The sequence below is a fragment of the Macroventuria anomochaeta genome (assembly GCF_010093625.1).
Source record: "Macroventuria anomochaeta strain CBS 525.71 unplaced genomic scaffold BU25scaffold_1, whole genome shotgun sequence".
Classification (NCBI taxonomy): domain Eukaryota; kingdom Fungi; phylum Ascomycota; class Dothideomycetes; order Pleosporales; family Didymellaceae; genus Macroventuria; species Macroventuria anomochaeta.
Window position 1 is genome coordinate 1 of NW_022985362.1, and position 12,320 is coordinate 12,320.

General features: G+C 48.5%; 3 protein-coding genes across 3 annotated transcripts; 2 read left to right on the forward strand and 1 right to left on the reverse strand.

Moving 5' to 3' along the window:
* Nucleotides 1–285: 285 nt before the first annotated feature.
* On the forward strand, nucleotides 286–578 carry BU25DRAFT_405077 (uncharacterized protein; the record flags this gene model as incomplete). Its single annotated transcript, XM_033699690.1, has 1 exon — nucleotides 286–578. A coding segment is annotated over exon 1 (273 nt), but the record flags the coding sequence as incomplete, so codon positions are not given.
* A 5,854-nt stretch (nucleotides 579–6,432) lies between these two features.
* On the forward strand, nucleotides 6,433–7,634 carry BU25DRAFT_405079 (uncharacterized protein). Its single transcript, XM_033699691.1, has one exon. It carries the CDS (start codon nucleotides 6,518–6,520, stop codon nucleotides 7,499–7,501), a length of 984 nt encoding a protein of 327 aa, XP_033567326.1. The 5' UTR covers nucleotides 6,433–6,517; the 3' UTR covers nucleotides 7,502–7,634.
* An 80-nt stretch (nucleotides 7,635–7,714) lies between these two features.
* BU25DRAFT_416417 (uncharacterized protein) lies at nucleotides 7,715–8,613 on the reverse strand (the record flags this gene model as incomplete). Its single annotated transcript, XM_033699878.1, has 4 exons — nucleotides 7,715–7,847; nucleotides 7,882–8,074; nucleotides 8,269–8,468; nucleotides 8,594–8,613. The coding sequence occupies 4 exons, from the start codon at nucleotides 8,611–8,613 to the stop codon at nucleotides 7,715–7,717; spliced, it is 546 nt and encodes a 181-aa protein (XP_033567327.1).
* Between the last annotated feature and the right edge of the window lie 3,707 nt (nucleotides 8,614–12,320).

The window sequence follows — 12,320 nt, forward strand, 5'->3', positions numbered from 1 at the left end:
ACACTTGAGAGTGAGACACATGTGTTGTTACCAGCAAGATAAAGCTAGCAAAGAAACACAGTCAAGGCACAGCAAAGAAATACAGTCTGCTTGAGCTAGCGCTGAATGAGGCATTTGGGCAGCGGAGCAAAGAAATCGAGTAGGTTTCTAACGTCAATACACAGCAGGGATTAGTGGATTCCACCAAAAATACCAATTGGGTAGCAACAATGGAATGTAGAATATTGCCTGTGCACAGTGGAATAAGACAAAGAGAATTTCACACATGTATCAAGTACACATAATCACTGCATTGCACACCTTGTATGCTATTTTCTGACAAGAATGCTGACAGAATACCAGGTTTTATTGGGAGTTCACCAAAAATACTAATCAAGACTAGTGTGCTCAGCGGCCAACTATACCCAATTAGGCTGTCAATCACCAAGATTGCACCTTTCAACAGCAATAACTCTACAACCAAAGCACCTCATAACAAGGCAAGGGCATGTTTGAACTCCTGGAGTCTTGGTCTACAATATCAGCCGAAAAGGTCAACAACTTTTTTCCTAACCCTTACCCCCATTTGCCTATTCATGTCACTAACTGGTCCTGCTCGTAAGCACTCATTGTTCCCTCTGCAGAACGCGTTCTGTCTGACGTTGTTCGATGGTTGGTTTGGTTCTTGTGTCATGCAACAGTTGGCTGCTCCAACGGTACGGTCGATAGCCTGTCGTATAGGCTATAGGTAAACGGGTGAACACAGCGATTATCTGAAGGCTTCCGGACTCATAACTGTAGCAGTGTGGACCGCTGTAGAATAATGATAGCTACGGTAAACGATAATGTAGCACTATCGGGTCGATGGAATACTGCGCTGAGTTGTTGACTAGCTAGGAGACGACGATATATACATGCCCAGTAACGTGCTAACCCAGTATAGCCACTGCCATGTGGGTCAGGGCTTGTGGGTCCATACATATACCGCAACAACTTCTGTACAGCCTGGATGAAAACAATCATACACATTAATTTGCGACCTTGTCACGGTTCAGGGTGCTCCTGCCTGTCGAACCTCACCTGCCATGAGAGTGACTGCCACGTCACACTAGCGTTGTTTACAGCTACTCACATATCCATACTGTCCGTAGCTTCACCGAATACAACCTCAGTTCAATCCTTCAATATTTCCGCACATGCGTACGGATCACTTACGATCCACACCCCGACAGGCCTTCACTCAAGTCTGGCTGATTCGGCCTACGTCTGATCGCGAAGATGCGCAAGCGGAAGATTGGTAGATCTCTTCAAATGTTACAGATGATTTTAAGTGGGATCAAGAGTACGCTATTGCTACAGACCATTCGAAATGTGATGCACGAAGACTCTAAACCGCAACCGGCAAGGAACTCCAATCACCAGAATTGCCACCAGCCAAAACGGCAACAAACAATCAAGTCCCTTGTCGTACCTGGTTCTGAGGACACTACGACGAGAAGTTGCTTGCGCCATTACGGTCGCCGACGCCTTGCCGAACCTGTCGCTATCGCCTCCATCACAGCATCTTCCATTGCTTCAGTCTGGACGGTCCATTGAAACCATATACCGTTCCTTTCCAGTCTCCAGAACGACATTCCTCCATCGCTGTTCGTTGTTTCAAGTAGTATCTGTTGGCACTCTTCAAAGTATTTCCTCAGCGACTCTTCCCCATAATCTTCACTCCTAGGTCCGAAAGCAAGGCCGTCACTTTGTCCAGTACGTATCAATAGGCCTCTCGCAAAGAAATCAATCCACTGACTGACTTCGCCAGCTTCCCGGCCCAACCCCTCAGATACACCTTGTGCGATGGCAATCTTGCTCGCATTGGTAGCCAACTTCCATGCGCGCACGAGCAGAAGTGTGAAGCCTCCGCGTGCAAGGTTCCCCCGAAAAGGCCTTTGTTGCATGCCGTCATTGACTTGGTCCCCTAGCTTTGCCGCCTTTGCCCACAGCCCGTATGACAGATCTGGATTGCGTTCCATCAGGGCATACCAATCGCCTAGAAGCAGGTGTGCTTTACATATATAATCGGTGAGATTGTTATTGAGCGCCAGATCACGTCCTTTCTGGAGATAGCTCAGGGCTTGTGCCTTCCGCACGTTATAGTCTTCAGCCTGTGAGGCGGAGTGAGCATCCATGATAAGTTTGCCGGTATGTATGTTCATCAAGCATTCGCGTGTCACTCTTTCGTGTCGTTGTCCGACCTCAGACGTGACCTGTGCGTACTGATCACCTGCACCAAGAGAATGGCTCAGTCGGACCCATTCGTCGAAGTGGAGTATCGCGTTATCGACCTGACTTGCTTCAGCGGCAGCTGCCCAGAGTACCCAATGAAGACTTCTTTGGTCGTGTCGATCATTTCTTATCATAGCATGCTGCAGGCCATCGAGCAGAATTTCTCGCTCTCTCGCAGCATCCGGGCGGGCAGCCATGGCGACCATGGCTATTGAGATCGGATCCCTTCGTTGGAGTTCCTGATCTCTTTCTCCAAGCCCTTGACGCCGCAGCCCGGGAACAAGTTCCAGACCTGTGCGGGAGAAAGAGATCACGTCTATAGCAGGTCCAGCCGCATTAGAGGATCCTCTGAGCACGCGGAGTATTGTATCCACAATCTCGATTAACTCATCGGGAAGTTCCTCACTTCTGACAGTGGCCTGCAGCTCGTCTAATTTTCCCCAAATTCGGTCGGTAGGGTAATCCAGTTGCATTTGTGGCGTTCGACCGATGAGGATATCTGTCAGGAAGAAGAATTTGCTCTTGTAAAACTGCACAGCTTCTTCTTCTGTGGCCTCTACATCTAGAGTCGCATCCCAGACTTCTTGGCGTAATGAAGACAGACGTGTTGAAGTGCCAGCGTCACTTTTCAACAGAGCTGTTTTCACAGTGAATACTGTACAGAACAATCCAGCTGGTGGGATCCCAAAAATGCGAACCGAATCCTCATACATGTCCAGAATCATGGAAAGAGGTTGATTTTGTTCGTCACCGCCTAATCTTGCTATCTTTTCCAGGATACTCACGATTATGCCAGCGACTCGCAATACTTTGCTGAGGACTGTGAAAGTTAGCGCTCCTTGGGGCGCTTCTGAAGCCAATAATGCAAAGCGTTGAACGACCTTTCCTAGTAGCGTCAAACTTGCTGCGCTTCTATCCCCATCTCTGAATTTCATCTGTGGGATGAAATGGAGGGTGAAGATGAGCTCGAGATCATCATTCGCGAGGTCGGAGGTATTGATGATAAGCTCGATCGCACGACAAACGTTAAGCCACTCAACCTGGAGAAACGTCGGTACCTCGTTTGGACGATTCACGAAGATACTCGCGAAGAATTCGTAGTTCTCCAGAAAACACACATCTAACATACGGACGAATTGAGAGCTGTCACCTAGACAATCGCATTCTGCGCGCAAAAGGTACGGTAGTAATGGATGCAGCTTGTAGTGGATGTCGGAGTTGAGGTCGATGGCATCTTCGATAAGGCCAATAGCTTTGAGAATCTTGATGCCATCTCGAAAGACATTTCGAAGATCGGGTGTGAGTCGACTGACCTCTTGGAGTCTGTCCGATCTCCGCCCGTATGCACGCCCTCGTGGCAGAGATAAGCGATACTCGGTACCAAAGTGGGGATCGCTGAATATCTCACATGCCATCAGATTGAGATACCATGCACCGTTGTTGAAGAAGTTGAGAGAGTATTGCTGAAATGGCGCCCAAGTCAGCACCATGCGATGAACGGATGGGTGCTCTGCTTGCAAGAGACGAATAACACGAGCAAAGTCCGCGATCGTGCCCAGCGTTCCTTCTTTCGAAATGTTGAGACCAGATGCAAGATGTGCGCGTGCGACCGAAGGAAGACTTATTTGAAATTCCAAAGCGAGACTTTGCAGTGATGCTGTTGTTGAATTGTGACCATTCAAGCACATTGAGACCAGGTTGCAAAACATTGCGTTGTTGTCATGCTGTGCTAACATTCTTGATAGCTCGATTGCGAATCGCTCGTGAGCTTCGCTCGTGAGAAACTCCGATGGCAAGCCTGTCTCAGCAATTTCGACGGCATGACTTGACTTCAAATTTTTGAGCTCGTAATAGGCTGGTTTCTTGTCGCCTTCGGCGCAAGCGGCTGATTGGGCACCAGCCAAGGTGTTCGTCCGCGAAAGGACAACGATCTTCCACGGTGTATCTTCCTGTTGGCAATGAACGTGGAGGAAGTTCTTCAAATTGGTAGAGTGATCGTCTTGAAGTACCGGGAGAGAGTATTGGTCGAGACCCCGGATATAGTCAATCGTCTCACATCCATCAAGAAATACAAGACATCGTTTGAGATTCGACCATTCTGTTTCTTCCTGCTCGCTGTTAAGCCTAGATGCCGAAGCCGCAGCTTGAGTCTGCACGAGAGATTCCAGTCGCTGTTGCAGCGTTTCCGACGGGTTCTGGAAGAGGTCTCTGCCCGACAGGATGAACACGTAGTCGAAGAATCCAGTTTCAACCCACCAATGAGCAAGGAATCTGGCCAAGTAGGATTTGCCGGATCCACCAGGACCATAAATATGCGCAAGGTTGGTAGAGGTAAGAATTTTCTCAAGATTAAGAACATCGATGTCTCGCCCAACAATGGTGGGAGGGCGGGGTGTTCCAGGTGCAAGTGACAACTTATCAAGCATCATCAATGGTGACTTGATCTCTCTTCTTGTCAGCCCAGCATGTGCTTTGTACACGACAGGAACGAAATGATCCTTGAGTTGACGCATCAGTCCGAAAGTGCCGCGCCGATGAGTCTGCTCCCGTAATCCTTTGCGACCGAGTGCAACAGACTCGACAATGTCGTGTTGATTGGCCAGGAAGTTTTCATAGAAGTGATTGACGAAAATGCTCGCGCTTTCCGCGAGAATAGCATACGACATGGCAACAACTGTCTCAATGCCGGATTCGATCAACTCTTGGGCCAGATTGGCGTGATGCGGTGTTCGTGCCTTCGCAGAATTGCAGGCATTCAGTACAACTATGGGAACCTTAGCTTTCGTAAGCTCTGCAGCGATGTGTGAGGCCTCGACTGGCATTGATGACAGGAACGGGCATACTGAAGCAAACACGAGATGAGACCTATCATCGTCAGCAATGAACACATGACCAAAGCTGCTTTACCTACTTCCCGTCGTGTATGATGCCATGAAGGTCAAAATGTACGATGGAATAATATCCCGGAGGATGTGATTGTAGCTTCACAACTGTCTCGAGCCAATCCCCAGGTCGCGTGAATTCAATGGCGCATGTTGATTTATGCAGTTGCTCCCGAAGAAGCTTGGCAAGTGGTTTGGAAAGAAGCAAATAGTCAATATCTCGGTCTGCATCAGGACGAGCAGAGATGAACAGGATGCGACAGACATCTTCAATAAGGTGTTCGGTATTGGAAAGCCCCAGGTTGATCGGTTGTGTCAGGCGACGAGAGACAATTACTCCAGCAATGTGGAACTCCGCCCAGTCTGCATTTTCTAGCATCTCCCAGTGAATGCTCTGGAATTTGCTGTTTGAGCTTTCTGTCACGATTTCGACTCTAAGGAAGTCGCTGCTGCCAAGGTTGAGCACCTGGATGCAGTTCTCGATCGTTGGCCCCATCTGCTGCACCAGCTTTTGCTCACAGTGCTTGATCAGAACTTCACAAGCCTTGGCTCGATCAGCAAGATAAATGTCGTCGATGACATACTCTTCTAGATACCACTCAACGTCAGACTCTTCCATTCCACTTATGGGATTTCGGATCGTCATCTCCATGACTCGGTCACCGCAGTGCACGGTCGTGTTCCAGAGCTGCTGGCCTTCGGAATCGACGTTTGCGATTGCAATCACTTGGATCATTTGGTGCGTTGACATTTTTGCGAGACCTTGGGAGTTGATGCTTTGGTATGACAGAAGAATCCGGAGTGGCTTTATAGAGTCGTGAATGGTGCAGGCGACTACAAAGTAGTATCTTGTTTAGCCCTGAGAGGATCAAGCGGAGGTATCGCCATACAGACTCATTTGGATTTTAGCGAGAATGCATCGTTAACAGAACAATGACAGTGGTGCCAACGGAAACTTTGTGGTCTTCAGCTGCAACGCCACATCCTTAGCGCGACATTGTATGCCCAATCGCGACAACATACCCCAGCTCTGTCGTCGTAGCTGAACAGAATGCGAATTACGAATCTTGGGTTCATGCAATTCCGTTAGCAAGTTCACATATCCGAGCAATCATACCTTCGCTACGATACCATAGCCGAGTCTGAGGCGAGGATCGAGTCTTAGGTCGCTGCAAGTCCTTTAGTAAGCTCAGCTGTTCACGCAATCGGGCGAATTAACAAATACCATCGCTAATGCACAATTGCGCTTGGTTGCATTGATCCACATAAGTAAGGTGTGTGAACACGGATCTGTGCTAAGGAAACCTCGTCCCTTCTTACAGCTTGGCAATTCCGAGACGACATATTGGAACAATCTCTTTACTGAGAAGCTCTCATAAGCTATGCCACCACGACGACGTAGAGGTCCCACTTGGGGTCTCTTAGATCCAGGAGCGATACTCAACGGCTCTGAAGCGCCTAAACTTCTCGGTCGCATCGTGGTAGATTTAGACTTTCCACTGTCCGGCTATGTTCCGGAGAACCCCAAAGAGATTCTGGGCGCGTTCGAGGAGCCAATGGAAGTCACCAGCTGCGATGTTCAACAGCAAATTTCTGCATCGACCTCAACTCAGGTGCAGGCCCGGATAACTCAACTTTTTGGTATCGAGGCAGCGAAGCAGCAACAAGCCGGGAGGCAGGTCGGGGCGCATACGGTTATCACTCGACTCCTAAGGCAACATTACGATTACTACGACACACTCATAGCCAAGCATCGTAGTGACGTTGTTGCTTTGCTAGAGAGACAAGCCAATAAACGTGGATACATGATCACTGGCATCAAGAGCTGTGTGGACGCAGAGATCGAGGCTTCCGCTGGATCCGGTACAACAACAGGTCTGACCATGGAGGTTCCCGTGCAGCAAGCGATAGCTGCCTTTGGCGCCGCAAATACACTCGGAGACATGGCCAATCCTACCGTTACAGTCAACATCCAGAATATGCATAGCGTTTTGTCACGCTTCGTGGCCAAGGGCGAGCGGATATTCTCACTCCAGGTCAGGGAAGTGAGATACCAAGGTTTTATCCACAAGGAGCCTCGCATGAGAGAAATCAGTCAATTCAACCCTGACCGAGCTATGTTCGGAGACCGTAAAGCGAAGGTACCTCTGTACGAGCGAGCACAATCAAGTCAAAGTGAAGAAAATGGCGCAGCAGGCATACTTGAGAAAGAAGCGTTACCTTCCAGTGTCGCTGTGATTGAGATGTCTGATGGTGTTCCAACAAAGTCAATCGAAGAGACAACAGGCCAGGAGGAAGTCTTGGAGTTGACAGATGGCAGTAAGGCAGATGCAGAAATGACATTGTTTGCAGAGCTAGCTTTTTAAGGACGTGTCAAAAGTCATTTACTAGCGTTTAGGTTGCGAATATATCATGGATTGTGTTCGACCCTTGCCCTGTATACAATCAACTTATAGACGCCTGCAAAACTTCAATGCATCCAGCACCAAATTGACGTGCGTCAAATCTCAACCCAAACAAGACAATCTGCCACGAGCGATTGCCCTTGCGCCTAGACCATGCGACTCCAAAATCACCCTCTATGAACGTGCACCAAACCGCACAATGTAACCCTCAGCCCACAGGTCCCAGGGAATACTAGCCATCGGCTCCCTCCCACTCTGCCCATAGCAATTATACATCGAATTCGCCACCCCAGTCTTAGCCAACACACTTCCAGCAGTGAAACAAGCCGCTGAGATCATACCTCCTCTTCACTTTTGCTAACCTCTCATAATTACTCCCAAAGAACGTCTGCTGCCAATTCTCCTCCATCCAGTCAATCTCGTTAACATAACACCCGCCACCAGGCATAGTATTCACGATGCGTGTTTTGGATTCCTTCGATGTCGTAGTGCCGTTGCCGTAAGGAAAGAAACCCATTAGCGACATGTCTGCATCTAACAGGATTCATCTTATCACTCCCCGTAAGTGACCGCAACGTGGATCAGACAACGGGAATGAGATCTGCAAATTTCCGTGGTGATATCTCTGATCATACAATGCTACTTGTCGCTCACTAAGTAACTCGGTCAGACGGAATCACAATGATAGTGGGTGCAGATATGAGGTCAGAAGTCTGAAAGTGTCTTACTATCATCCAGTGCGCGCAAATCGTCAGCACACAGTGGATCGTCAACAGCTGACAGTCTGGAACAGCTGCGCTGTGGTGCTGCTGCCGTTTTGAAACGAGTCAGGCTGTGTAAGAAATTATACGGTGCGCTGTAGAAGCCACTGACATTGGCCCGCCTTACTGCCAGCTGGCAAAATCTATATCTCTCTGCTGTATAGATACTGGCGTGGTGTATGAGCAACGGCGCATATCTCTATAGCAAGTTCTGTGAATTCATGCCACAAAGATGCTTACATATGGTTGCTTGAGTCAAGCTGTAGGTTGTTGCGTTGAACTTTGGACATACTCCTTAAACTGGTAGTGCATTGTGGGTGGTTTGTAGATCTCAAAGACGACCCTTTGCTGGTGATTGAAAGGCAATATACCCGATGAGATTACTGTAGGAACGTGTGCTGAGTGTTTGCGCAGCTGATGTCTAGTAGGCTTGAGAGTCCATGATGTTGTACAAGATCTCTTCAGGTCCTTTGTACATTGTCCTATTGCTGTACCGTGGACTACTGTACTAGGTCAAAAGTCTGGTCGCGGCAACGCTCGGGCCATGTGCCTGCACAAACTTCAGAACACGTAGCATGAATTCAGCTGTACAAAATTCTACCTAAATGAGAGCCTTTTCTTCCCAAATTGATCATGATAGATTGCCCAGTCATGAATTATTAGAGCGCACTCAGGATGGAATAATTGCTGCTGTAGAGTGTGGGCTAGGGACACATGAAGCAGCTGAACAGTTTAAAACATCACAACGCAATGTGCAGCGCACTGTTACAATCAAAGGGCAACCCGCAACAACACTGAACAAACAGGACTATGCAACAATACGAGAAGAGCCAAGGAACTGTAGTATTGATCAACCCAAGCAGTGGGCCGCATTGGCAACACTTTGCACAAGCAGTATACTCGGTACAATCAGTATACTTGGCACGGTCAGTATACTCAACACAAGCAGTATACCCGGTACGATTGGTATACTTGGTATGATCAGTATACTCAACATGATCAGTATACTTGGTACGATTGGTATAATTGGTACAATTGGTATACTTGGCACGGTCAGTATACTCAACACAATCAGTATACTCTGTACTAGTCATTGCAACCAGTTGCCACAGTCTTTGACTAGAGGACTACCTGACTATTACAAAGGTTATTACAACCCACCTGGATAGTCTACCCCTGATCACCTGTCACGGTATCCTCTCCAGATCCCCTGACAATATCCGGATCCGCTCCGCACTGTCCCTGACCATACGCACCAAATCCCCAGCGTCCTTACACACCTCCAAAGCGGACATACAACCTCTGGTCACCTCCAGAGCGGGCCTGCAACCTCCGAAGCGGGAGTATTAGAATTCTGCAAGCCCCGCTCTGGGACTTGCAACCCCAATACCTATCCAACTCAGTTCCGATTATTAACCGGTAACCGAACAAACCCACACGTAAGTATATAGACTATTGCTGGTAGAGTTCTGTTCGGTACACAATGTCTTGTACCTACTTAGATACCGTACGTAGTAATTGATTTAGACTCCCAGCAAGTCCTAAAGGGCCTACTCGTAGCATCTTCGTGACAAGCCTCAAGGTTTGTGAGGAATATATACAGGTGGCCCGTGGGCCTCTGGTCCAGCCCCAGAGTACATCCAAGGGCTGGCTGATACATGTAAGGGGAAATACCCGTGACAGGTGGTAGATGGAATGCCTGGGGGTAGTGGTGCGTAGTGGATGAACTCAGCTGGTGCATTGGGCACCAGTGCTTGGTGAAGCCATCAATGATTGCTTGCTCTTTTTGCTTTTGCTGCTGCTGCTTCTGTCAAGTGCTTCTAAGGCCTTCCACAAGGTTGGGGCATGTTGCCTACAGGCATTGTGGACGATTTATGCAGCAATAGAACAGAGTGTTAGGCATGAAGCAGAGAGAGTCCTTGTTGAAGTTGTGTCTTAAGCAAAGCTCGTAGACACTATTCGATTGGTTCTCGGGGATGGGCAGAGGTGCAGAAAGCCGTTGGGGGTTGGTTATCACTGAGCGAGCTCGGAGCGGCAGAGGTTTGACCGTGATAAATCGCCGTGATAAATCGCCGTGATAATCAGGGGTAGTCGTCTAGTCAAAGACCATGGCGACTGGTTGCAATGAGTAGTACAGAGTATACTGTCTGGCTCGAGAGCAGGTGAGATTCCAATAACAAAGTTGATTGACAAGGTTGAACACGATGCCATAAGGGCAGCGTGTCTACTTGCTTATATACTTGACAGGAGGATTGATTGTACTGCTCATATCAAGTATCGCCAGTGACTTGATACTCGGTCCAATCGAGCGTTGTCGACGTGACCTCGATACTCGGTCCTCGGTGTCCTATTGATCGTTGTCGACGTGGGCCCTCTGCAAGTGGGTTGGTATATGGGTCCGTGATGATCGTTTGTGTACGAGATCCACGTTGTATCCACTGCAGTCCTTTTCGTACAATCTCGGTTCGTATAACAGATATTGCGAGTTGTTCATGGATCGTAACAGTCCTGCCAAGATGAGGAATCAAATACAAATTGGGCCTAGCACAGTGTAAGGGTATCTGTGACAGCGAGCTTAATAACAATGGGGGGTGGTCCCATAAGATTAATTGCTACCGTTTTCCTGGCCATTGTGTGCCCGATTATCTATGCGCTCTCGTCCATACCACGCTAGCGTCCCGATGGGTTAGCGCCATCGTCCCGACACGTGACAGCCTACTTCACTACAGCACCATGACCCCGTTACACACAGGAGGAAAAAAATCAAAAATCAAACTGGGACTAGCGCCTCGCTTAGCCCCCTTTGCCCAATTGGGACTCAATTTCACAACAATACCGCCTTCCAACACAAATAACTCAACAACCATAATTTGGATTGGAATTTGGAGAAGTGCATTGAACTTGCAATGCATTTCTCTACAGATTAAGCTCTCAAACTTGGAATTCTATCTCTTGAGGCTGGTCTAACCCTAGCCCTGAATCCGCTCTTCCATGGCTCTACATCCTCATGTTTGTAAACTGCCTGAGGTGGTTGGTGTGGCGCATTGACCGAACAGGCGCATTGAGTGCACAGACACGGTAGCTGCTCGAGTCGCTCGAGTCGCTTGAGTTGCTCAACTGAGAGTGATGATCATACTGAGTATCGCCGACGCGGCCTTACTGCTCAGTTCGACCGAGATTGATGATCATACTGAGTATTGCTGACACGGCCTCACTGCTTGGGTCGATCGATAATACAGTTCCTCGACTCCTCTCGTATCGTTGCGTAGTCCTGTTTGTTCAGTGTTGTTTTGCGAGTTTCTCCTTGATCGTAACAGTAGGTTTCTAACGTCCATACACAGCAGCAGCAGGGCATTGCTTTATCCGACATGTTGAGCTATATGGAGGGCAAGTCAGCTGGGTCAATCGTAAGGAATGTATGCACAGCGCGGTGCTCGGTCTTGCAGTACACGCATCTCGCCGTCCCGTATTCGCATTTTGCCTTGTCCTTATCCAAGTTCCTGAGGGTCTGAAACTTGAGCATTTAGTGTCGGCGCAGTACACGCGTTTCTCAACGGGGTTGTTGTGCTCTTCCAAGTTTTAGCTTGTAAGGCTGAAGGAAGCTGTCACCAAAGAGGTAGTCCACAGCTTTCAGTGGGATGCCGCCTCGCATACGTCTGCAACAGGATACGGGGAACTCGTCCAGTTTCTGCAGGAGTAGCTCAAAGACTTCAAATAGGCAGCTGATGTAATAGAAGTGTTCTTTGCAGATGGGTCGACCTTCGATCCACCAGACTGGATCGCCACACACATCGCAAACGTGTTCGGTCACGTCTTGGTAGTAGGGAGTCAGCTTGTTCGATAAGATGTATGTTGATGTGAGGCTGCGTTGGGTAGTCTGAAGCTTCTGTGTCGGCAAGATTAATCGATATGAACCCTGAAGGAAATATATACGAAAAGTCCGTCCAGTCTGTGACACACTGCATGCACAATGTTTTGTTACTCGCATAGGATTGTGTGTTGCTGAAACACAGTGTCTT

Excerpts from the sequence above, each read along its gene's own strand:
- BU25DRAFT_405079 (XM_033699691.1), top strand. The coding sequence starts at position 6,518 with ATGCCACCACGACGACGTAGAGGTCCCACTTGGGGTCTCTTAGATCCA.